Source organism: Candoia aspera, chromosome 1 (assembly GCF_035149785.1).
Source record: "Candoia aspera isolate rCanAsp1 chromosome 1, rCanAsp1.hap2, whole genome shotgun sequence".
Lineage (NCBI taxonomy): Eukaryota > Metazoa > Chordata > Lepidosauria > Squamata > Boidae > Candoia > Candoia aspera.
Window position 1 is genome coordinate 152,535,232 of NC_086153.1, and position 27,582 is coordinate 152,562,813.

Below are 27,582 nucleotides of genomic sequence, written 5' to 3' on the forward strand. Positions count from 1 at the left end.
AAGCACACATAACATTCCATTTTGCAAAGTTCTGCCCTTTCTTTCAGCAACACCATTTTGCTGAGGGGTGGAAGGGTTAGAAAGAATTTGTTCTATCCCCTTTTCTGCTAGGAACCTTTTAAATTTGTGAGAAAGGTACTCTCCTCCTCTATCACATTGGAGTGCAGATACAGGCCTTGGGAATTTTCCATTTGCCCATGTCACAAAACTTTTAAATTTCTCAAATGCCTCATCTTTATGTTTTAAGATATAGATAAATGTGTATCTTGAGAAATCATCTATGATGGTCATTGCATACCTTGCTTGCCCAAAACTTGGAGCAAAAGGGCCAATAATGTCAGAGTGTACAATTTCTAGAGGTCTAGTTGTAACTCTGTCACTGTGCTTACTCACAGGAGCTTTTAGTGTTTTGCATTCTTTGCAAACTACACAATCTAAGTATTTATCACAGGGTTTTATCTTTAGGTCAGCACACAGCTGTGGCATTTGTGCTATATACTTGAAATTAGCATGACCAAATCTCCTGTGCATCAGGTGTACACATTGGTCATGATATGGCGTGTTGCCAACTGCAGCTTTTCAGCTTGGCTTCCTTGCATTTTGCACAATGTACAAGGAGTCTTTTAACTTTGTCTGTCAGTTTTAGATAGTGATACAAAAGAGGTTTTACAATTACATAAATGACAATTGGCCCCAGAACCTATCACCCATACATCAGAATTACCCTTCTCAGCAACCTGTGCAATTTGGGTTGTCTGAAGAGCCTTCTTCTGTGCTGCCCTTGTGTTCTTCTTCTCTGTCTTTCTACTCTTGGGTCTCAAGGCACAGTCTTTCTGCAAATGTCCGGTTGAACAACAATTGAAGCATTGCTGGCTGGCTAGTGCTGTAGCCTCAGCTTTGTTTCCTTTCCTTTCCCTTGCTTTCTGGTGCTGCAGAAGAGATGGGAGGAGGATCTTTCCTCTCTCTTCTCCCATTCAGCGAGTAAGCGCTGTGTTATATACGATGGGGTGAGTCCTGCTTCAGGCATAGCCTCTAGGGTACAAATCAGCGTGTCCCACGTTTCATTTAATGAGGACAGGAGGATATAGGATTTTGTGAGAGGTGCAAATTCCATTCCTCTCTCCTGCAACTCAACGAACAGCTGCTGAATATAATGCAGGTGCTCAGGAAGGCTATCTCCTTCTGCAAGGTAGGCTTTGTACAGCTTTTTTGTCAGGATAACTTTACTCCCTGCTGTTGCCTTTACATCTCTCAAAGCGTCCCAAAGTTGCTTTGCAGACTCCATGCCTCTCATGTGCACTAGCTGATTGTCCTCAACTCCCAGGATAATGGTGGCTCTAGCCCGCTCATACTGTCTAAGCCATTCAGCACTGGGATTTTGGGGGGTTTCCTCACCAGTTGGCATCCAAAGATTCTCTCTGTGAAGATACATCTCCATCTTCAGGGCCCAATTTAGGTAGTTGGTGTCTGATAGGTGCTCCAGAGGCATCACTGAGGGCTGGGAGGCAGCCATGGCTTCTTCCTTCTTTTGCAAGTCTGGCAAGTCTGGCTTCTTCCTTTTTTTCTCAGCTGGCTTCTTTGTCTTGCAGACTGGCAGTGGCTGGAAAATCTCCAGGCGGCTCCAAGGAAAATCTTCACAGGTCTTTGCTACCTGCCTTTAAAATGTGCATGAGGTGTGGAGCTGATCTCTCTGCTCTCTCTGGGGGTATACTGGTCTGCTTACTGGGCCCATAACCTGTGGCAGAGTGCTGGAAAACGTTTGGCCCAAGAGATCAGAAAAATCACACATCAGGCATTTCTATAAAAATAAGTGTATTTACAGAAAGCTTCTTACATAAACATATTTACAAGCTTATGCATTCACACGTGCTCAGAGAGGACTGGGAGGAAGGCACATAGAAAGAAAACTGAAACTAACAAGCCCAGGCAAGCTGCCCTCCGGCAAATCAGGAGCTTTACCTTATATGGTCATGCTTTTTCACACCCAAAACTAAGGATACTTAAGTTTGACCTGTTCACCCTGCCAGAGTGATTTGTTACCATAGTAACCTTGATGGCTTGGTCTTGCAAAAACAAAGAAATACCAACATATTCCAGCAGACCTCCCATGTGGACATTCTAAATCTCATGGAGAAGGAATCTTTGGAGGTCAGAGATCTACTGCTATGATAGAACTTTCTGAGCCTGGGTACAGCTCAGAAATGGAAGTTTCCAAAATACTGCAGAATAAGAACAGATTGACATTTTTGTGGTCTCAGATTGGTAATTAGCATCCTCCCCATTATATCAAGACTCAGTTAAAAATAAGTTCAAAGGCATTAAGGAGGCCCTGCATTAATGTACTCATTGATAAATGAGGGCCAAAGTACACATACTCAGTTTGCAAGATTCTGGAACCTCAGCCTTCTTTCCCTGTAATAACCTGCCTATTCTGAATCTGTAAGAATCTTGCTTTCTTGTTGCGAGTCACTGTAAGGGGTTCACAGCTGGGCTCCAGCTGGCCCACAGGATTGCCCCCTCCCATTTGGCTAGCGGGCTTTGCACCTCCAAGGCCATTTTTGCTGTGGCTGCCAGAGGGACTGGACATCTCGCTGGCATGACCTGTTTCTTCTAACCTTTTTTCATTCAGGCATGGGAATATCAACCTCACGGAAAGAGGAGAAACACTGCTCCGTTGACAGCTGAGCATTTATGGTATTTATGTTAATGTGTGATATTTTACTACAACAGAGAGACTCAAGTGAGAGTACAGCATCTGTGATAATCACAACTGACATAGCTAATGCAGTTCTTCCAGTACGAAAAAGTAGGAATTTCCTTCCACATTATTCCAATTTATTGCATTAATCCTGCTGTGATTTACTACCTGTAAATATTATTAATTGTGTAATAATATTCTACCTCCACTTAGTAATAATAGGAACTAGTTCTGATTATTGTTGAGATAAGCAGTAGTAGCCTATAACCCTGGAAGGGAATGAAAAAGCATAGATCAAGATAATGTTCATACACTAATCCAACTTTTCATGCTTTCTCATACATTTTATTCCCTCATGCTGTATAACATGTTTATCACAGTTTTTTAAAAATGTAATAAATATCCAGTAAGGAGTTACTAATAAACAAGGGTCAGTATTGGGCATTTACATTTGTAGCACCTTTGGAAACTGCATTTAGCTTAAATAATTTATCCTCTTCATTCCCATTTTGAAAATACAACATTGTATCACTCCAAAAATTGCTTAAATATTTTTTCCTTTCCCTTTTCCAAGAGGACCAATCTGTTCTGTACCTGTTGAACTGGCGTGCCAGTTGCAGTGAAGTTATCTCTCTTTTTTGGTATACATTCAAAAAAAATAGTCAGCTATCCTGAAACTAAGAGTCAACAGACTTATAAATACATTTATTTGTTTGTTTGTTTGTTTTATTATTCAATTTTTGTTACCGCCCATTTCCCCCAAAAGAGGGATACTTGCTTATCTTACCAAAGGTAAACTTGATCATCCCTCCTCTTTCATCAAACTGCCCTATATAATTATGTGGCTGGGTACATACAACATGCTAAAGCCAGATTAACCAAACATAATTGCTGGGTTTGCATTATAAGCTACTTCCAAACAAACAGAAAATATTAGGACTTTAATATAATGGGCTGGTTCCGACAACATTCAAATGCTGTGATATGTCTATACCTATAAAGATCAAAATTGTGCAAGCCATGATATTCCCTGTAACACTCTATGGAAGCAAAAGTTGGATTTTAAAGAAGCAGGATAGGAAAAGCATTGATGCTTTTGGACTTTGGTGTTGGAGAAGACTTTTGAAAATACTGTGGACAACCAAGAAAACAAACTGAAGGATCATTGAACAAATCAACCCAGAGTTCTCACTTAAGGAGACACAAATGACCAGGTTCAAATTATCCTACGTCGGACACATTATGCAAAGACTCAGCTACGTGGAAAAGGCTCCAGTGCTGGGAAAGGTAGAAGGAAAGAGAGGAAGAGGATGACCAGCAGCAAGGTGGATGGACTCAATTACAGTGGCAATCAGTGCACTGTTGGGAGACTTGAAAGAACAGGTTAGGGATAGATCATTATGGATAAAATCTATCTATGTGGTGTTGGAGTCAAAAATGACTTGATGGCACATAATCAAGCAATCATCAGACAATGTGCTATGTCAATTGCTGGATTTACATAACTTTCTGAATCACACATTACCAAACCTTAGTCCATTGGGTTGCAACCACAACCAGCTTATTCCATTGGCATGACAAGGATACACTTTGAATGTCCCTCCAGATTTTGTAGAACTGAAAAGGGTCAGAGTATACATTTTTCCATTATAGCCTAGGAAATTGAGAATGAGGCCAAATTCTTCCATTTTTTTTCTGCCAGTTAGCAGGACATTGGACAAATTACTAGGGCCTTGCATACCTTCCTAGCATAGCAAGTTTACTCACTTCCTCTTTATAATCATTCTTTTGCTTATCACATAACTAGCTTGAGCTTCTAAGGTAAATCAACTGGTACATTAACTGGAGTAATTTTGTTGTTTGTTTTAATCAAGCATTTGTTGGGCCTGAATTTCATTTAATATTTTAAGTTTGCCATGTTAATTATCTTTATTTAAAATGTTTCTCAGGAACGCTTTATGGCAAGTAATTAGTTTACAGTTTTTCTGAAATGCAGCACTATAAACATTAAAGCATCACCAGGAAAGGGAGGCAGAGATTATTGATAGATTGCACAAGGTAATTTTGCAAAAATAAATGCTAAACATGCTAAGCCATATTTGAAGTAGTTCTATGTTTAGCCAAGCTGAACACGTTCCAGCCACACAGAGACTTCCATGCTTCTTTTATACCTTTTGATAATCATGCTATCAAGGCAGGAGAATTAGTTTATGATGAAAAAATAATTAGTGGATTAATACTACTAAAAATATGTATAGGCGTGTAATGTTTTGCTTTACCATGCTCCAGAAAATAAAAGCTAATAAGGAAGCAATCCTTTTAAGCTTGAAAAAAATTAAGCTTCCATCAGGCACTGAAGAGCAAAAGCCAGTATTAGACAAGCAAATGATTCTATTTCATATTATGTGGATTTTCAAAATCCAAGCAAACCAGCAGTAGTTCACAAGCATAGAATATTGTCACTGAAGCAACTCTGAAAGCCAAATATGTTTTCTTATTTTAGAGAAATACCAACTGCTTGGTTGCTTTAGTTGTATTTAAGTGATTTGCCAATCCCTAAGACCAACTCTAGTTTTTCCTTTAATACTCACAGTAGCTGGAACCCCATCCAACTGACGTGCGCCATGATTCGACACCAGAATCCCGTTTACGCCAAGCTTTACTGCTTCTCCAGCATCATCAGCTGGGGAAACAAAATACTGAATTTTTAAAAGTTGCAGCTGTCATTCCGGAAACTGCAACATCCATTCATGCCAGCTTTTCAAAAACCAAGAAGTGCAATTCAGCAATTTAAATGCTCCCCAGAAACAATGCTGGGGTTAAAAGGTAGACTTTTTCCCAAGTCAAGGGCATTGTTTGCTGCTTTGAAAGGACTATCAGCAGCACCCCTTCTGGTGAACCTATAAGCAGGGATATGCAAAACCTGTTGTGCACAAAATCTTTGGTTGGTCTGTGCCATGCCTGTTTTGGAGGATTGGGTCCATGTATGGGACTTAACAGGCTTCTTGGTTTAGTTATAAACTGAAACGTGCAAGTAGTGGAAATGGCAGCAGAGGGGAGGGAAATAAAAATGCTAGAAAAAATGTGTGGCTGGAAGGTAGGTGAGATGTGCCACACTGAGACATCTAGGAGGAGGGGAGGGGAGGGGAGGAAAAGTCCTGGGCAGTTGAGGTAGACTGGTGGTCCAGCACACAGGCCATTCAGAGAGGGACTGATAAGCACCAGTTTTGCTTTCCCCACCCTGTAAAATCACTCTGAGATCCCTCCAGATTTTGTTTGGGCTTTGTTTCTGTTGAATTCAACCAATCCAAACAATTCAGCAAAACTTCTGGAATGTGACTGTTCATTTGTTTCCACTTCAAAACAAAACCTATTTTCTGTTTTATGCACATTTCTTTTGATAAGTATTCATCCTTATCCTGCTAATCACATCAAAGCCATCCCTCTAGCTGAGAGGCTTATTGCAGACCAAATTTAATTGTTTCCGTAATCATCTATACAAATGATTACATCAGCTGCTTCATGTTGCTCAAATGACTTTTGATTAATTATCCCAAAGAGAAAAAGAAGGAGACCCGGTCATTCTATGTATCATAGGCAAGCCAGAACAGAAGGACATGTACCTATAAATAATTAAATATATTATTTTTTATATTTATATTGTTATCTATATAGACCAGTCCTTAGAGAGTTGCGAGAAACTTATATCAGTAAAAGTTTATTTTGGTAAATGTCCACATACATACATGTAGAAGGTGGTAGAAAACACCATAAAATAATCCCAAACCGAAAATCACAAATTTATCTCAAATACACAGTTAAAGGGAATTGGAAAGGGGCAAGGATACAATTTCCTTCCCTAATCCTACAAGCCAGTACCCCAAACGTAAGTATTTTTGTGGGTTTGAATTGGCAGACAAAAAAGTGGACATATTGTGACATATCATGGTAACACTGTGAGAAATTGCAGGAAGGCCAGGAAAGTTGTCATCAGCAATCAAGACCCGAGGGTGAGTCAGCCAGCCAGCAGCTTATCTCATAAACAGAAATTTAGCCCAGGTGGGAAGAACCCTGGGAAGAAACATTTCAAATCATTTAAAGAGATCCTGCCTTAATTAGCTCACTGCAATAAGAGTGGGAAATTCTCAGTGTCCGAGATTCTGAATTTATCCCAGATACCTTTCTGTCATCTTGCTTCCTTGATCTTGCCCATCTAAGTGGACCATGTGGAGGAGAACTTTTCCCAAGGGGTAGGTTGGACCAGAGACTAGGACACAATTACACTGAAGTATAGATTGACTTACGCATTGACATGTTCAGTACAAAAAGAGCCCTTACAGTTACAGAGAGTCATTAGGACATAGCAGTCTACGTGACTGATAGGGCTAACCTTACTGATCGGGTTAATTCATATGTGAATTGGAATACATAATGAGAGGTAGTACAAATGAAATCATACTTCCCTACACGTGGATCCTTTGGTTTAAACAGAAGGCCTAAGATTCCGTAACCAAACTGTTATTTTATCTGAAGTTCTCAGCACTAACTTAATCCTTTGGGGCTGGCTTGCCTTCCAGCATTTAACACTTTCATTTCTCTTGTTAGCACCTTGTTACCTTTGGTGTGGCTGAGAATTCAAGTGCGTGCTTGCTTTCTGCTGAGCTTATAATACCATTTATTTAAATAATCCATATGAGGGCCCAAAGTTGGACCTATCAGATCTTCTCCTACATCTGTCACATTGGAAGGACTGTACGATCAGGAAGATACGTAGGATGGTGCCATATATCTTTATAGAATGCAGACTTAGGAGGACATTCTATTGATATAACCAAGGCAAGCTCTGTTACATCATGGACTTTTCCTAGATTTCTCAACTAGAACTATGATGGGTAAGACAGAGCATCTTGCCAGTGTGAAGGCTCTTCTATAATGGCAGATCATTGTATTTAATAAACAGTAACCAGCTGTCTTCTGAGAAAAATTGATTATATCTCAATTAAAACAACTTTTTGAAATTAATATCAGCTGAGGAACTCCCCAGTTCTACTGCAAGGAGGGTCCCTGGTGAGAAACCATACAGCTGGAGCCTTGCCTCCAAGCAGCAAGTCCAAGAAGGTTGATAGTTCTATCAGTACAAAGGAAGCCAAACCCAACAGGGTTAAGTTCAGTTTTAGCCAAGACCTAAACATTATGATCCTTCAAAAGTAGAGCCTCAAGTCACAAAATGACAGTGGGGATATAGTAGGAACTTGAAAGATTGCCCTTTAAAAATTGATTGGATTAATTCCAGAAAGTATAAATAAGGGTATGACCCAAGCTGAGCTCCATGTAAAATTTGTCTTAGGGCTTTTCATGTGCATACATTTTCTGTATTTTACTTCATGCATGCTTGTATACTGTAGCCCACCCAACCCTAAAGCAAACAAGCACCCTTTAGAAAACAAATTATAAAGTAGAACATCAAATATTCTTTTCCATGTATGAAATATAGTGCTCAACACAGTGCAATTTATGCCTTGGAAAAAGAGCATCAGAGAACACTTTTGCATTTTGCCTGCAAGTATATTATTATTATTATTATTATTTATTATTATTATTATTTATTTGAATTGGAGATTCATTTACACCCATGCATAGAGAGAGGGGTGGGTGGGGGGAGAGAGAGATAGGACACATTGTGATTATTGAATTAATATCTACTGATTAAAATTAATTGCCTGTAAGATAAAGTGCTCCATTTAAAAAACAAATTGATCCCCATCTGTCTTTTCTATTCTCTCTCATACTCAAAGGAGGAGGAGAAGGAGATGAAGGGAAGGGAAGATGGGAAAACAAAGCTGAATAGAAATGAGAGGAAAACTAATTGAAGAAAGGAGGAGAGAAAAGACAGAGAAGCATTGTCCAGGAATTATAAATTAAAATTCAGCAGGAAACCAGCCGCTTCCAAGCTAATCCAAGGATGCTTTTCAGCAGGGATGTCTACAGTCATGTTTGCATGAAGAATGTAAGAGGACTCCTCTCCAGTCCACAAACACATGCACATAGACCTTTAAGAAGCTCACTCTTTTCAGCATATTTACCAGACGTCAGATATTAATCTTGGTGACAATGAAACTTACTATATACTATAGAAGCTTTTATTTATTCTTCTACCCAATATTGAGAGTGATACAGAGGATTGTGAACTTTCAAGCTGAATTTCATTTGTATCTTCAGACCAAGGAAAGACCTACTGTTACTTCTATCAACATTTGGTTCCCTTCCCCATCTGGATCTCTGCGCCTCTTTTCCAAGTACGCAAGCAGCTGCACTGTATGTCTGATGGCTTCAGGGACGGGTTATTTATGAAACAGGATGGATATTACAGTTTGCTCCTTATAAAAAAGATAGATTGTATTTTACACATGCTGCCTGTTTCTCTGAGTTATACATATATATACTTATACAAAATCAAGACAACTCTTTTCAACAGAGGTTTTCTTTAGTTCATTTGCCAGCCTGCTGAGATATTGGCCAACTATCCCTTCCAGACAAAATATTGATCTTTGGTAGCACTACATACAGCATCTGCATGTAAAATACCAGTGGACCACTAGATGGCGGCAAAGAGACACAGAAAACTAAGTTGGAAAGCTAGGCATTATAATTGCCTTTCACCAGAAGGCAGCAGGTTGGGGAACTGGGTTCTAGAACCCCTCAAATATTATAGAATTTTAGTCAAACCTCGGAGGATTCCTTTAGCAACAATGGGCAATGAAGTCAGTCCTCTGAGCCATTTCAAATCATCCCAGCTGATTGATGGATCAATTGCCTCTGCTACATAAACTGACAGACCACTGTTTTCACCGTAACCCTTCTCAGATGAAAATGCCAGATCATTTGTCTCAAAATTTTTCATTCTGAAATTGGAAAAAAAAAAGTGGGGGAGAAGTACAAAAAGTCAGCTGGAAAGATAATGTTTAGTCCAATATTAACAGCTTTAGTCCAATACTAACTCCTTACAAAAATACTAACACTCATCATTGCCTTAAAAGCTTGCTCATATATTTTTTTTATGGTCAGGGAACCTTTCTGAGTTAACATTTGCTAAATGTCATCATGCGCAGCAATATACCCTAAGTCACTGAGGCACTCTTCTAAAAAAAAAAAAAGTAATTTTGTTTCCTTGGTGTACGTAGTTACTCAAGATGTTGAGTAACTTAGTTACTTGAGAATAAATTACTCAAGTACTCCTTGGTGTACAGTTACTCAAGATGTCGAGTAACATAGTTACTTGAGAATAAGTTACTCAAGATGTGTTAACTGTAAGAACTAAATGGCTTTAAAGGCAGTTTTAAAACTCCATGGAAGACAATAGAACCATTAGTAACAATTATCCATACCTAGAAGCAAAATGGACAAGCTTCTGTACTTTGGGGTAGTCTATAGCTACATATCAAACATCTGGAATGGAAAACTGATCCACACAAGAAGGACATATGACTCAGAACCTCCCAGTGGCTTCCTGAAAGTGTTTGGCTAACTACCCTTGACTACAAGGTGTTGGACAAAACAAACTCGCAGTATGTCTGATTCACCCCCGTTTGCATTATATTATGGCTCAGGTGAAGTGTACAGCTGAGCTTATCCTTTAAATCATGGCATGTATGACACATCCATTCTGCTTGTCTTAAGTAAAAATATTATCAACAAATGTTGAGAAGAATGCCCGTTGTAGTGTTGTAATGTATAGCATCTGTCAGAAAGAAAGAAAGAAAAAGAAGAAACAACCACTTCCCATCTTCCCACAGTCCCCAAAAGTCTAACAGGAAGGGAAGTGGAGGAGAAGAATTAAATAAAGCTAACATATTGCTTGGAGCTTCAAAGCAGCTGCTGGCAATCTGAGCAAAAATGTATTTTGCACATGCATGTTCAGAATATTACAACAAGTACTCAAAGCCGCCTTGCTAAACCTTTCAAGATACAGCTGCCTCAACGTTCCACATGGTGGATTTGGGTGGCATTTTGAAAAGTGCCCTCCAATGGTTCATAGACCCCTAGTCTTTAATGGAGGGATGGGAGCAGTGGTCCTTTAGACAATACTGAACAATTGTGCCCAGCATCCCCAACCAACATGGACAATGCTGAGGGAACTGGGAGCAATTCAGCAATATCTGGAAGGGCACCATCTCCCTATTCCCCCATTAATAGCTAGAAGCAGTGAGTATGGAACAACACATCCAATCAACCAATCTTCAACTTTCCCAACACTATCAGCAAACTGAACAGTATAAAACTATATGAAGAGGGATAAACATCTCAAAAATTAGTTTCATTTTGTTAGTCTAGGGGAAGATAATAATCCTAAGTGCCATGGCTAAGATGCATATATTTTGAAGAACAAGAGACTTCCCATTTCAAGTGTAACAGCAAAACAGTTTTGCAGCACAATGTTTTTTTGTTAATTAAGGATGACTTTTAGGGCTTCAGTGAGACCCCACTGAAACTGCTTTTATAAATGTACTGACCTAGTTTGATGTAAAATTATCCCCACTTGAGATATTTTTGTTCTCTATATTTACCATAATAGATATGGAGAAAGGAGTTCAGCCTTGGGAAATAAGGGAAGCCATGTTTAATAGCTTATTGTTACAGCAATAGCATGGTATGTATATGTAGGATTTGAACTTAGTGAAACAGGTGGAAAGTTAACATCTCTGCCTGTAAGTACCTGAGATGGGGAGACAGACGAAACTTGTTGCGTACATCATCTAAGCGTTTTCCAAGATATGGGGTGTCCACGGTCACAAAAATGCCTCTGTATCCAGCTTTTTCTGCCCGACGCACTAAGGACTTTGTGACATCCCGGTCCTTATAGATATAGAGCTGCAGCCAGAGAATTGTCTCTGGAGCTGCCTGAGCAACTTCTTCTATAGATGTAGTGGACCATGAACTCAGCATCATCCCCGTTCCCCTTGATCTACAAGCTGAAAAGCAGGACAGTTAGTCACAGGACCACAGCACAGAAGTAAGCATTATAAATTCCTTTTTCAGATTTTGAAAAATTACTCAGTGTTTTAATTGCCTTGTTCCCTTTATGCAAAGACAAAAATGCCGCAATATCTATACTGGCAGCAAGGAATTCAATTTGTTTTGTGGTACAATGACTGCCAAATGATTTCACCATTGGGTGGTTGCCTGTTTGTTAGCTCTGACTTGGTTTCAGCATTTATCATTGATCTTTCCTTGTAAATAGACTGGATTAGCTGCTACTACTAATACACAGTTGCTATGGAGTAATAAAGGAAGCCTGCAATTTCACTGTAATAACTGACATTCTGTTAAAAAGCCTTTTTTAAATATTTATGCTCATTCATTTCAAACCAAATATGTTGTGCAACATCGACTACCAAGAGACTTATAAGCTTCATTCCTCACTTTCTTGATAGAATGAATAGATTGTATAACATCCAGGCCAGTTTGTCTGGATGTTAAGCTATACTACAGTTATGCTAGCCTAGTATTTCCCTAGTCTCCAAATACTTCTGTGAGCTGAACACTCACATACAGGATCTCTTGCCTGCAGATTAGAACAGTTCTGTCCCGCCAATCCTGAGCCGGGGTGCTAGGAGGAAAGGGAAGCAGCTGATGTGTGCTCTCCCCCAGTGACCCCTTGCAGACCACCACTTCACAGCTGGAGCAAGTGCACAATTTTCCGCCAGTTTGCAGGAAGAGCATGGGAGCCTCGTCAGCTTCCTTCTCAGTTGCGTCTGCCACAATCCAGCTGATCCAAGTGGCCAGTGGAAACAGAGGACTGACTTCCCACTGCTCCTAAGAGCAGAAAACCATTGCTCTGTCTTTTTAGTGGTGAGATGATTAGCCACTTTGCCGGAAAAGAGGAGGCAACAGCAGTTCCAAGGGCCATACTTTTTGTGACCATAATTTCTTTTGAATGCCCACTAGCATCAGGAAAACTTTTCTAAGATTTAGTCATCCATTGTACATTGAAGCATATGAATCATTTACTCCTCTATGAATGAATGAGAAGCGGATCACTCCAAAAACACATCCTATTTTCTGGAATGAACTGGTTCCTGGGTGTCCTATCTTTTAATCTTTTAGTGAATGAGACCAGCTGACACAATTTAGAAGTATTCACAGACCACACTGATCAATTTTCCCTCCATCAAATACTCCAGGAAAATCCAAAAGTGTACTTTGTGTTCTTCAAGCTTCAAAAGTAAGTGTGGATATGCAAGAATGCCATGGAAATTGTTTTGGGCATTCCACTTTCACTGGAAACTAGCATCAAATGAAGCCTGGTAGTGCTAGTCTGACCAAAATACAGGGGGGAAAATCCATATTTGAAAAAAAAAAGGCATGCCACTGGAATCTGCATATAATCATTCTTAAAAAAAAGGAAAGCTGGTGTCAAGGAAATAAATATGTCTAAAAACAAAAGCAAATGAACTAACATTAAAAATATTTCTCCGGCAGCTATGCTAAATAGGAGAAGAGACACACAACAGCTCTCTGTGTTTTTTAAAGAATTATAAACTAAAACTATATTTTTTATATGCTTTACAAGTTGCTGGACTAAATTCTGTCCTAGTAACCATATAATAAAAAGAATGAAACCAGCTGTTTTGGATTTTCACATTCCTAGTGGCAAGTGAATGGCCAAATCTGCTTTGAGATAGGGTGTCTGGTGCATTTGAACTGTTCATGACATTGGCTCTGTATAACTCCAAACCGATATGGATACTCAAGTAAGCTTTAAAAAAAGATGGATAGATGTCTCTCCATACTACCTACACTCAAATGCAACCTTCCAGTCTACTTGGTCTCATACATCTGACCACGTATGTATTACTTTTTTTTTAACAGTCCTTGTCAAAAAAGGATATTTGAATTAGAAAAGGCACATATGGGACAATTAAAAAAAAAAGGTTCAGCAATTTTATCCCAAACATTCAATTATCCTTAAACACTATTTTTTGTTCATGCTAGTAACAGCTACATTGATTAATAAGATCTATCAATCTATTCCAAGAAATTGTCACAATATTAACAACCTTGTAGTTGATAAGGAGTACAGTATCTGCTATTAGAAGTATTAGAGCTCCACCCAGTGGACTTACACTTAAATGGCAGCAGCTGTTTCTTGGTCTTCCTAAGTAGCCATGATCCAGCCCCAACGAGTCACTTTTTTTTCTAAGAACTTAAGCAGCCTGCATGCACTAAATATTTCCACATGGCAGAAACTATGGCCCTGAAATCTTTGTGGAGTACTGTTAAGTGTGGAAATAAACCTCTCATGTTTGTTCCTGGTGCAGTGAAAGGAGCTACTTCTACATGCACATTGAATAAATGTAAGCGGGATATTATTCATTACCAATCAACATTCTAGCATCTGCTGTAAGAATCAAATCCTGATCTGCAGTGCTGATGCTCTATCAGTTAGAATTATTCCCACAGTCCTTCCCCTTAGAGCAGAGGGCAGACATTCCCAGTTGAGATACAACAGTCTCCATGCTCTGTGGGCAGGGACAGCTGGCATATTTTACTTGACACGAAGGGGGTGTAATCCACAGACCCCTAACTGTCTTTAACTTTCCGTAAAACTTTGTTGCCTCTCATAATGATGCTACGGCTCTGTGTGGCTTCCTATCACTTGCTGGGTTAGAATGTGGACCAGAAAGAGGCTGCACAAAAGATTTGCCCACATTGACTAAGAATTATGGAGTTTCTAGCTGAAAAAAATCCAGAGGGCATCAGGATGGAGAAAGACAGTGTATAGAAATCATAGTTCAAACAAGGGCTGGCAGACATGGAGAGCTGGTAACAGTCAGAAGGATGCAGATTTCAAAAGCAGAACCTTTTAAGTGAACTGCTTCCTTTCTGAACAATAACCAAATGTCTAGGTGTGCAGACTGTAATGTTTTGTCTCTTTGATTTACATTTAATAGTCTACTGTTCTTTACAGGAGAATCTACTAACACTGTCTCTTGGATGAACTCTAATCCCCCAAGTAGCTGCTTAGATTTCTGTAACTCCCATTCATGAGTTATATTACTGAAAACCTAGAAACAGGTATGGACAGAGATTCTCCCATTGATAAATAGTAGGAATGAATGGTCTAAAAACCGCATTAGTGGACGATATAACCTGCTAGCTTAAGAAGCTAAACTTGCTTATGAAACCATAGAGAGAAGTATGAAAGGTGGTTAGGACCACCTCCAGTTGGGCTCAAGTTGTAAGTGATGACTAGTTGGCAATATGACTTTATTTAGAGCCACTTTCCTTCAGTGCCTCAGTTGGATAACAGTTGTGGAGGGTTCATTGGCAGGCAGCAGGCAGCAGGCAGGACATGTGAACAGAGGGGTTACAAGCAGCCCCTAACACTAAGGGGAAGTACTTGGGAAAAGAGGCAGTTTTTTGGTATTCTACAGGTATCCAGATCGGCTGTTCTTTGTTAAGATGCATGGGTAGTTTTTCTTTCAGTTGTGCAAATTAACATATTTTTTCCTAATTAAAGATCTTTACCTACGGGCAGCTACCTTCTTGCTTTGAAGTGGCCCATTTTGCTTCTGCTTGTTTGGCACCAGTTCATCCAAAGCTGATGGCTCTTCCTGAAATACAGTCCCTCAGAAAAATGTGACTGCAGGGACATGCCGAAAAAGTGAACTAGAGCACACTTGAGAGTGAACAATAGAATGTGGTTTGGAGTGTGTGGAGATAGGTTGCTTCTGGTCCTTCATCTTAAAACTGGATTAATTTCTTTAGTGTGTGAGAGAGGCTGAAACCTCCAACCTTCTACTCAGAAGCGTATTTTCCTTTCTCCAATAGTGAATCAAAACTTACAAGATTACATCAAATCCCAGCTCTTGTATTCTTACTTGAACATTCCTACCAGCTGAATGGCATGTGTTTGCTCCTGCAAATTTAAGCTTTTTCTAAAAAAACAAAACAAAACTGTAATTTATCAAAGGGGCAACTTTTGAGCAAAATGTTAAACTCTGATGCTGTAGCCTCAGTGGTTCACTAGAGGGAGCTAGCTTATTAGACATTTGAAACTTCTCTCCTGTTACCAGAAAGGTGTAAAGGGGGTTGGAAATTTTGAGATAGATTCCTGCAATGAATGCTGCAAATGAAAAGTGCAAGCATTACTTTTTTTCCTCTCCCCACACATGTGTCACTTGGTACTGTGTGATGCTTTGGCAGACACCAGAATCCAGCTGTGGTACCCAAATGTCACTTTTCTTTCTTAGCCAACTTTAAAAAAAGACACACATACACCCATTCCCTCATAACTAGCCATTTTTGTAGCTCAACCACAAAGTTCATAGGCCACTTTATGAATGGCATCAAAATGTAAATTAAATAGAAAGTGTAGTTTAAAAAACTTTAATTGCTATACTCCTTGAATGGAAACGTAATTCAATTATTTTATTACCCCTTTTAAAGAACCCCTTTATCCTCATTCACATAGCAAGGATATGCAAATCAAATCAAACCATTATTACAGCCTTTGGGCCAGAAAGGCAAGAATATGCAAAGCTAAGCTGTTCAGATGGAACATATGTGAAAAAAAATTGTTAATTTTTGTGTATGTGTGTCATGTTACACTTGTTTTTTAAGTATAATAAATGGAGAAGCAGTGAAGGACTTTGTATTTCTAGGTGCGAAGATTACTGCAGATGCTGACTGCAGTCAGGAAATCAGAAGACGCTTAATCCTTGGGAGAAGAGCAATGACAAATCTCGATAAAATAGTTAAGAACAGAGACATCACACTGACAACAAAGGTCCGCATAGTTAAAGCAATGGTGTTCCCCGTAGTAACATATGGCTGCGAGAGCTGGACCATAAGGAAGGCTGAGAGAAGGAAGATCGATGCTTTTGAACTGTGATGTTGGAGGAAAATTCTGAGAGTGCCTTGGACTGCAAGAAGATCAAACCAGTCCATCCTCCAGGAAATTAAGCCAGACTGCTCACTTGAGGGAATATTAAAGGCCAAACTGAAATACTTTGGCCACATAATGAGAAGACAGGACACCCTGGAGAAGATGCTGATGCTAGGGAGAGTGGAGGGCGAAAGGAAGAGGGGCCGACCAAGGGCAAGGTGGATGGATGCTATTCTAGAGGTGACGGATTCGTCCCTGGGGGAGCTGGGGGTGTTGACGACCGACAGGAAGCTCTGGCGTGGGCTGGTCCATGAAGTCACGAAGAGTCGGAAGCGACTGAACGAATAAACAACAATAATAAATGGAACACTAGGCTAACCTGTATTTCTTTTGCTCATTCAGTTTTGAGGCAGAAACAAACAAACAATGGATTGAAAACTAACAACTATGAACTGACCAGGGGGGAAACAAATCCCTCCCCTCACTTTTTTGGTAGCATTTGGTAAATTGATTTCCAGATATATAAAATACTTATTTTGCCTTCCAGTTGTCCTCCAAGGAGTTCATATAGACCAACCAAATGTTATCCTCACAACCAGCATAACAGGTTAGTTATGTATGATTTGTTTCAGTATTCTGTAAGATACCCTACTTCAGACACATTATTCAAAGACCTGGCTCCCTGGAGAAAGCTCTGGTGCTGGGAAAGGTGGAAGGAAAGAGAAGAAGAGAACAATCAGCAGCAAGGTGGATGGGTTCAGTTACAATGGCAATGGGGTTAAAAATAATTAGAACTGCATTAGAACTCTTTTGTTGCCTGAAGAATTCAGTTCAAAACGTTTGATTGCACGGAGGCAGCATGCTGAACAGGGAAGATGAAGGATTCAGCCTTCAATATCATCTCAGGGGGAATCCTGGCTACTAAATTAGGACATAGCTGCAAATATCCAGATGGTCAATAGGGGGCAGCAGAAATATACAAAAAACTTGACTCTTGTTTTGCAGCCCAACTAAGGTAACCCTCATTAAATACCTGAAGAAATACAAAATCCTGAAGGCAAGTAGGCACTGGCATGTTAAACTTTAGACATCATAGTTAGAAATCATTTCCATAAACCAGAAATCATGGTTCTGATTTCTCTTGGAAAATATTCCAGGATTGGCCTATAATTTTTTCCAATATAGTCTTTAAATTGGTAAATTTACAGGTATTTTCATGTATTGGCTGCATAGCTAATGACTTAATAGTGAGGCAGACAATTGTGTACATCAGCAGATTCCAAAGAACAATTTAATCTTCTCAGTGAAATATAATCAGAGGCACCAAGCTGGAGAAATCTGTTCTTCAATCTGCCTTGGCCATTGATCCACACTTCATGCATTATTATGTATTTGTGATTATTCCTATAAACTTTTGATCAGAGACTCATAGTAAATGAGATGCTAAAATAGTGTTCATGTACAGAAGCAATTCTACTTCTCCATTAAAGGGTCTAGTAAACATTTAAAGACTAGTCAAGATATCAGTATTGGCTAAGTAAAACTGATTCTACATTCAAGCCAAGTGCCATAACATTAGACTGCCAAGCCTCTTTACCGGATGAAAGTTAGATTTTCTATCTTTTTCTTCAGATTGGATAATTCTTATCTTTATTTTGCAATGTAAATCCATATGTTTAATAAGACGAATACTCTGTATAATTGAAAAACAAGGAAAAAAGACTTTTCTCCAATGTGCTACATTATCTTAAATATGCAGAGAAGTACTAGAAAGAATATATGTGATGGAAAGCCATAGAATAAAGTAGTTTAATTCCTATCATAGTGGAATAGATAGTATATATTTACTAAAATGTCCCAGGAGATTCATATATGGAACACTTTTTTTTCCTTGACATTATACACATTTATTCCAAAGTGAATGTTATTACGGATAACAATTTTCAACTGGTGTTTTCAGGATCTGCTTCCTCGGTCTACTCTGTTATTACATATAGTATGTATTTCCAGAAAAGCGATCCTACTGGTGTGCAAACTAAGCCTTACTTCTGCCTCGGCTCTAGTTTAGCACATTGGTTCTATTAATATTGGTTCTAACCCTAAAAAAGGATGCCAGTGCTAGAATGTAAGAGCATTTCCTGATTAGTTGGCTCTAAATTTAACATCCCTATAACATCCCTATTTGCCATGTTGCATAATGCTTGGCTTGGAAAGAAAACAAAGGATATTAACTTCTTGTTCCGTATGCAAAATATGATTATTTAATAGGCAAAACAGAGTGAAGAAAATAAGACTTCCTTAATTTGAAAGAAGATATTCCTGCCTTCTTCACTTAATACTACTGTCTCCCCTGCTGAATTTCTTTACAAGGAATTTCCATAGCCAGAACATACCTCTAGCAGTTGCAATTTCTCCATCTGCATGAGCCATGCACTGCATGGCTGTTGCTGCAACGCAGATTGGCATACTGATTCTCTCACCCAAGATACAGGTTGACAGGTCCAGGGTTGACACATTTTTCAACATCCGGGGATATAGTTTTAATCTGCATGGATGAGAAAGGTCAGAATTTACTTAATAGAGTAAGATTTGTGATGCAGATGCAATAAATTGCTGCCCCCGGTACTAACAGAAAGCAAGTTGTTTTAAAAAGACTCATGAAATGCTGCAATCTGGAAATGACCAAGGCACTGTCTTCAGCCTTTGTTAGCTACAGATGGCCTTGAATGGAGAACAAGTGAATAAAAAGCAGCATGATAAGTTGTCAAATGTCAAGGAGTTTGAACTAGAATTTCAGTAACCAGGTTCTAGTGCGAGGAGGTACAACCTGCCAGAGATCACCAAAAGTGGTTACCAAATTGTAGTTTTTCATGTCACAAGTTATTTAATACATGACTAGAGAGTAATCACATAAAATTTTGTTTTTATTAAATGTAAAGAAAATGAAATCAAATTTAGTTTTTCTTCTTTTTGAAGCATGGTTCTCTGGGGACTTCCAGGGGAGGCATGGCGAACTGAAGATGTCTCTGCAAAAGCGGAGCCAACAACCGCAGCAAAGACTGAAGAACCAGTGAGTACACCAGTCCGTTGGAACCTCTCCAGGCAAGGAGAGGATGGGAGATTGTCCATGTGTGCTCTGGACAGCTGCTCCTCACAAGGAGACCACAGAACAGTGGCCTTCTGCAGGCTTGACCACCAGGAGATGGATTAGCCATCTTGCTCGCAACTGTGGTGGATCCTTTTGAAAGGAGACTAAGCACTTTCTAATCACTTTCAGAAATTGCCAATTAAATTAAATTATTAAATTAAAGATATTATCTTAAAGCCATTAGAATCGTTTGGAACAAGTCTGAAAAGTCACTGGGTGAGTTTAGCTTCAACTCTGAATAAAAAATAAATAAATTATAAGCTTAAGAACTTAAAGAATTTGAAATAAACAGCAAAAAGCTAAATAAGATTTTGATCTAAGAAGGTTATAAATGGATTAAGGGTCCAGTTAAATTTGGACTATTGATTTGTACTATAAGATTTTGGAATTAATTATAAAAACTAAATAGCTTCTGGTGGGAACCAGACTTATTTTGGCTGTCCTGGTTATTGTAAATCATAACAAAGGTAAGTCACTTCATGATTTTAGAAACTGGACACTAGAGAGGACAAAATTGTAATTGTAACTTTTAATTGTTTTATTGTTGTAAGCCGCCCAGAGTCACTTGTTAAGATGGGCGGCTATAGAAATTGAATAAATAAATAAATAAATAAATAAATAAATAAATAAGAAGATTTTAAACAGAAGAAAGCAATACAAAGCCTGATGTCAATTAATACTGGGACTTACAGAATGATACAAAATGTTATAACATCAGGAATATTAAAGGAGATGTTTGAAGAATGGAGCCAGAAATTAGTAGCTACAATATTGTCAGTAACGATATCTGACTCTATAGATAGACTATGTCCAAAAGATGTTAATGAGGGAATGAGAGATGTGGAACAAATTTTATCTGATAAGATAGAGAAAGTACAGAACTACAAATGACAAGCCAAAAAGAATGATTTGGAAAAGGATGCTTTAGAAACTGGCTGGAGTTTTAAAAATTAAAAGGGAAATACAAATGATAAACCAAGAGAATGACCTGAAAAATATTTTCTTATTAGATCTACAAAAGAGGCTTGTTAAAACCTTGAAGAAATCTGCATGATGGGATAAAGAAGAACTGAAAAGAAATCAAATCCTATGGCAATATTTGATTGAATTAAAGATTCAATTTATATTCCTTCCTTTTACTTCTAACAGTCAAAGTTGATTTTTTTGATCAAAGTTAAAATAAGACTTTTTTTTTTTGGGGCAATGTTCTGGCAACCCATTATGGACTTTTTGCTGTCACCAGCATTGAAACGTTGATGTTTTATGGATTTGCTTATAGCGAAGGGATGGGAAGTAGGATGAAGAGATATCTGTTTATAGTCTTATAGGGTGTGAAGAGTTACTAAATTTGTTTATACTTGTTGTGATGAACGTTGAAATTACTTATTTATATATTTATTTTCTTTTTCTTTATTATATTCTTTTTCTTTATTATATTCTTTTTCTTTTTTCTTGCAGTTTTTATTCTTTCTATTCTCTTTTCTTTAAGTTTAGGTTGTATTAGTTTTTACTATTGTAACCAAAATCCTTAATAAAAATTATATACAAAAAAAACACATGGTTCTCCAGTATACCATCCAAGTTTATAATCCAAAAAATTGTGCACCATTTTTCTCACCACCATGGAAGACATGAAAATGGAATGCAACCAAAAGATGCTATCTAGGCAACCATATGAGTTCCAGCAGCTGACACAGATCATGCAGAAAATCCTTTCAGATCCAAGATATCTTTGGTACTTCCCAGGATAAAGACAATCATATTGAAAGATATAAGTATTCAGACAGCTGTCCTAGTCCTGATACCCCCATAGCATCTATAACATTATTTGTATTTATTTTAGTTTGCTTTAAAGCATTATATTCTGTCCTTCTAGTGCTGGCTTCTCTCTGTATCCAAGCTTTAATGGTGTAGTGGTTAAGGTAAGAAACTAGGAGCCTGTGAGTTCTAGTCCTGCCTTACACGTGAAGCCAGCTGGGTAACCTGGGGCCAGTCCCTCTCTCTCAGACCTAGGAAGGAAGCAATCGCACACCACTTCCAAACAACCTTGCCAAGAAAACCGCAGGGACTAGTTCAAGCAGTCACCAGGAGTCAACACTGTCTTGAAGGCGCACACACACACAAGTATTGGAACTACAATACCTTATATCAAAGCATTAGAATTTAACCTAATATAACATAATTATCACTATGAGCCAACCACCACCATCTTTCTTTCCCAGAGGTAATGATTCTAATTAACAGAGAAAGCATCTTTTTACCTACTAATTCCTTATTATATGATTTCAGCACCCACCGTCATCTCGCACATTTTAACAAATCTTGGTGGCACTCAGCTTCAAGAAGCAACAACATGCTTAGTGTGATCAACTTTGTTAAACAAGCTGCCTTTGGGCTTGCTTTTTGTCATGAAGAGCATCTTATTTTCTAAAGGCCTTTAGAAAGTCAAAGATACAATCTATCAGAGCTGATTATCTGCAGTCTGATCATTTTCTCTCTTAATTTAACATGTTGAAATAAGATATTCTAAATTGATTTCCTTGTATGTCAAAAGGCCATCAGTACCATGACCTTGTTAAAAAAAAAATCAATTTTCCAATAAGTGAGCTGACTGAATGAAACCTTGGAACCTTTCAAAAACAGAAGATGACATCCTCTTTTAGTTCCCCAACACTACTTTGGAGTTTTAAAAATCTTCATCTTCTTACATCTCTTGTTTAGGAGACTTCAGAATGCATATAACTAAGCTTAAAAAAATACTTGCATTGAGCAAACTCCCATGTATTTTGTTTTTGTTGTTGGAGAAAATACGCAGTTGCAAGGAGAGGTTCATTCCAGCGTGGCGAAGATACTTGGTTTTTGAAAAGCTACACAAGCTCTTCCCTGCACTTTTAAAGGGTCTAAAGACATTGCTTAGTTGCAAAAGGCGTAGAAGTAATACTCTAGTAATACCATATGCTTTTAATCTTTCTGTCTAAACTGAAAGATAAACATAATTGTAAGTCAGTTTTTATCTCTGCAATATGCACCCGGCTGCAACTTTTATACTTTTTTTTCCACAGCACTATGTTGAACTTGAATGGAAAAGAATACTAAATCATGAGACAGTGGAATGAGCCATCATTCCAAAATTCAAGATCACGACCTGTTTATGATCCCAAATCTGGTCATCTTAGTAAAGTCTTTGTTTATGGTAATCATTAAGAAATCCTGTATCCCATTGACTGAAGCTAAACTGTATGATATTTGTGTACTAAAAAATCTTCTCGGTTTGTACCCTTTCTCTCAACCAGGAAGGAAAAGTGTTCGTTATCCTTTTCTTCTTTTTGACCAGTATCTTAACACAGTAAATGCTCCCTCAAGCCAAATTCAATTCCTGATAACTTCATGGACACGGAATTACAGAATGGAAAGTTTAGGAGGGACTTGGAGACTTAATTTGACTCATTGCCCAGTTCAGAAATCTACATCCCTGACAGATGGTCATTTCATTTCTGTTAAATATTGCCAGCAAGGTGAGAACAACACCTCTCAAAGCAATCTTGCTCCTTTGTGGAATAGCTCTTACTGTTAGGATATTTTTCCTGATGTCCAACTGTCATGTTCGCCGTTTCAATGTCTTTGATGCATCGTAACGTTTCGCATGTCATTAATTGGATGCGTGTTTCATCTTTCTGGGGAGGATGGGAACGGTTATCTTTTGGCTTTGCTTTGGAATGTATTTGTATTATCTACTGCGCTCAAGGTTACTTTCCCAGGCTAGCAACTCTGACGTTTGCTAGCACCTGTGCCGGGCGGGGCTGTTACGAGGGAGGCGGGATACGTTTGCACCAAGGGTTTAAGTTTGTATTTGGCGCGCTTTTGCTCATTCTCAGCTTTCTCTGTATTTGTCTTTAGTACTCTAATAAATCAGATTTCATTTAGCAGCCTCTTGTGAGTCTGAGTATTTGGGGGCTAGGGCAATCATTACACCAACTGAAAGCTGCTTACTTTCTCCCCATTCTTTCTTGTCTTCTCATGTGGAACCCATCTTCTTAGTTATTACACTCATATTACATTTCCTATACATGTTTCTTTTAACTCTTAGCTTAATCAAAATCTCCCAGGGCATCAAGAGTGGTTCCTCTCTCATTGGTACAGGCTGTGATTGTACTCCCAGTGTCTTATTTTTGGGAAGGCCCCAACCCTCCTGAGCAATCTCTGACCTGAGGATTTCTGTCTGAGATCCTGCCTAGTATTTCTCTAAGCTTGTTCAGACTGGCTGTCCTGAAATCTAATGTGCATGTACAACTATCCACTATTTCTTTTTTCTGCAGAATCCTGAACTTCAAGATAATGGGGTTACTTCTTCCTAAAGTTCCCACTACTCAACCCGCTTTCCTTCATTGGTTAGAATCAGATCTAGGAGAGTCAATCTCCTGCTTAATTTCTTCAGAAACAATACAGAAGTGGTTTGTCCCTGCCTTTTTCTGGGATATATTTTTGACTTTCCAGTCCAGTGTACATTTCTTGAATTTTCTATGCTGTCCCATCCAAATATTAGCCAGGTCTAACCTTAAGTTCAGGTAAGATTGGCTGTATGACTATATAACTAGGAGAAAATTAGCTTACCATTTAGGCATGAAAGCATCTCTCCCTAAAGTTTTGCTTTGACTAGTGTTGGTTGGCTGGTCTACCTCACATCCATCAAGGTTAGTCCACTTTGAAAAATTTTTGGAAGGCAATGGCAAACCTTCCATAACATTACCTACATGGAAAAATTACAAGGATGCATATGAACTATTCTTCTTCTTGAAGAAGATAGACTGATTTGGATACAAGAATTCATCTGATTTGATTTCTGCTACTTATCCCTTATGGAGATGCTCTTAAACAAATTACAGAACTAGACAGCAGAGACTGTTATAGCTTTTGGGGGGGTGGGAGGGGGAGGGGGTTTCTATTTAATAGACCACATTGACATGGTATTTTAATCAGTTACAATCCTGGCTTCCAGTTTAAGACCCAAAAGAAAATATATTTTTTTTCCACCAAAGCCTAAAATATCTTTACGTCCCACCATTAATTGTTCCTACATAAGACAGCACCTCTTAAATGTCAGAATCATCCCAACTTTGTTGCATTTAAGTACGAAAAAATTAATTCCTTAGTTTTTAAACACTTTTAGAATGATCCTGCTATCTGCAGTGTTTGAAAGCTAGCTGTTCTGATTAGTCATATTAATCAGAATATTAATTTATTAGAAAGCTGTCTAATAATGCTCATATTAATAGCGCTGTAATACTTTAAAAAAAAAATTAGGTTAATCAGCAGGAAATCCTATCTGTTCCATCCATATCATTGTCTATCTATTCCTTCTGAGATCAAGGTGTGACTCCAGTGCAGATTCCCAAGAACCGTTAAGAATAAACTATGTGTAGCCCACCTTAACAGCTGTCAGCAACCATCAGTTAAGATTTCAGAAACACCACAAAAACCAGAAAGTGTCAACTGAACAAGTTGTTGAAAATCAAATTATTTTTGCATAGTCACAGATGAACTGCAAGTTTTGTCCTTGACCTCTTTAAGGCTTTTCAAGAAGCAAAACTAATGATTGGTACGCAATACTTCAACAAAGAGAAAAAAGGAAAGTTCTCATATTATGTATCCAGCTTATTTCATTCAAGGCAAAATTAATAATGTTATGAAACTTTAATTACTTACATAATCCATGCCTCTCACCATCTTTGTTTCTATTAATTAACTTAAACATAATTACTGATCTTTATGTGTGAAAGGGATATAAAGGAACACCAAAGCAAGATGCATTAATTATGCCAATAGGTCTATTCCATTTCTGGTAATAGATCATTTAGTGTCTCATTCATACTATTTTATGAAATGGAAGGTGAATATTACAGTGCAGCAGCTATTATTTTGGCCCATTAATCCTTCTTAGAGGTTTAAACTAAATGAAGGTCAAGAAATGCCATCCCAATATGGCTCTTATAGGTATTTTGGGCAATGTTTGAAGATGGTATCATCAACTAAGATTGTATAAGAACTGTAACTCTCCCAATTTTAACCTAATCACTGAAAAGTGAATGAAAGCTAATAATAAGGTGGAATTCTGTGCCTATTTCTAAGGAACTTGCACAGAACTACTTAACTATCAGTATTTTTTCAAGGAACTGAAATAGGGGGTAAATTTTCTGGTGGAGCATTTACAATTGTTGACATGAATTGTTACTATCAGTCAGAAGACACCTCTCTGGAAGAGGTGGTTCAGAAGGCGTTGCCATCTATATGTAACCTGAAGATAGTCAAGACTGGGAAGGAAAGTTCCAACAAAATTTATCTTGGATCTGAGCCAGAGCAAGAATGTATACTCCTGCCACCTTTTGTGACCACTGGATCTACATCTGCAGATTCAGCATTGCAGCATCTGCCTTCATAATAAGGCTAACTAAAAGCAAAATTCTTGATAAGCCTCAAATGGTATGTATCTCTTTCCACATGCATGTTGATATGCTAAAAACTCCAGAAACTGTTAGAAGGGTAGGATTGAGCTTGCAAAAGTGGTTGATTCTTCAACAAGGTTCATCTTTCTGCATCTGGCTGGGCAATATGCAGCTGAAAGGGCATGAGAGCTCTGGTTATTTTTGTGACTTTCGACTCTATCTAAACATGATTGCTGAATAACAACAGTTTACCCCCATTTTGAGATGGAAAACATGACATTTGGCTAAATTAGCCATTACAGTAAGTAAAATGCTTCTGCCAAACCCAGCATCATGCACATATTATATGGCTTCACCCACCTTCAAATTCTCCTTGGTCATCCTTGTTTTACTAGTAAATTTATCTTCCATTACACTTCCCTGTTTTATCAGGAACACAAATAATAATAAATATTCTATAATTTTTCAATGTCCCACCATTTGAAAAAAAAATGGTATTATGTCGGCCACTTTCCAATCCTCAAGTACAGTGATCTTAGACAGATCTTCGATATTTTTGTTCCTAAATTAGTAACTGCACATTTGATTTAAGAATTGGATAGTTATCAGAGATTTATGATTAGCTTACTGTCAGATTGCAAAGTATATTTGCTTCACAAGCATTCAAATAGGCCTTAAGTTATTTTGATAGATATAAGGGCAACATATCAGTCATAGGGCTGCTTTCAGAGCACAATACAATTTTTTGCTCCAAGATCAAAGGCTCTTCCATTTCCAGAGTAATGACTTGCAAAAATGTAATATTTCATATGAAAATTGAGTTCTGTTTCATGGCATCCTCTGGCATACCAGAGCTGAAAAAGCAGATGAATGTTCATTCAAATTGTACGTGGCCCATTTACTTTTAGTATAACTTAGTCACATCATGAATGCACTTCAAATACTGTAAGGTTTTTAATTTCTACTTTAATTAAATTACAACGTATTAAATACATTTGAATTGTTAATTACCTTGAAAATGCTGCTACATTTTCAGCTAATGTCTGTTGATCATCAGCCCCAGACTTATAGTAATCATACACAGATTTTTGAAGAAATTTCTTAGCATACTGTTCAAAATCAGCAATGCAAATTGGTCTTTCAGACATGATGTAGATTACTCTGTTTTGTTCTTAAATCATTTAGAACTGCTAGTTTTCAACTTGTTAATCATTAAACTAAAGCAAAGTTCAGAAACCTTTTTTTAAGTAACCCAAATAATAAATAGACATTTCTGGACTATTATTTTGGACTTTGACATTCATTAAACTAAGATGTGCCTCCTATGTATCAGAAAAGGGAACAAGGAACAAAGTAATAAATCTATGTAGTTAATATTCAATACTGTATTCTGGCATAGTCCAAACTC

General features: G+C 38.1%; 1 protein-coding gene across 1 annotated transcript in view; it reads right to left on the reverse strand.

The window, feature by feature from the left end:
• Positions 1-27,359, reverse strand: part of HAO1 (hydroxyacid oxidase 1) — a 45,962-nt gene extending 18,603 nt beyond the window's left edge. The window contains exons 1-5 of the mRNA XM_063316098.1: positions 27,186-27,359; positions 18,980-19,131; positions 11,412-11,667; positions 9,425-9,600; positions 5,290-5,381 (exon numbers count right to left, since the gene is read on the reverse strand). Coding sequence (XP_063172168.1) covers positions 5,290-5,381; positions 9,425-9,600; positions 11,412-11,667; positions 18,980-19,131; positions 27,186-27,322 — 813 coding nt within the window. The 5' untranslated portion in view covers positions 27,323-27,359. The remainder of the gene's footprint in view (positions 1-5,289; positions 5,382-9,424; positions 9,601-11,411; positions 11,668-18,979; positions 19,132-27,185) is intronic.
• Positions 27,360-27,582: the final 223 nt, after the last annotated feature.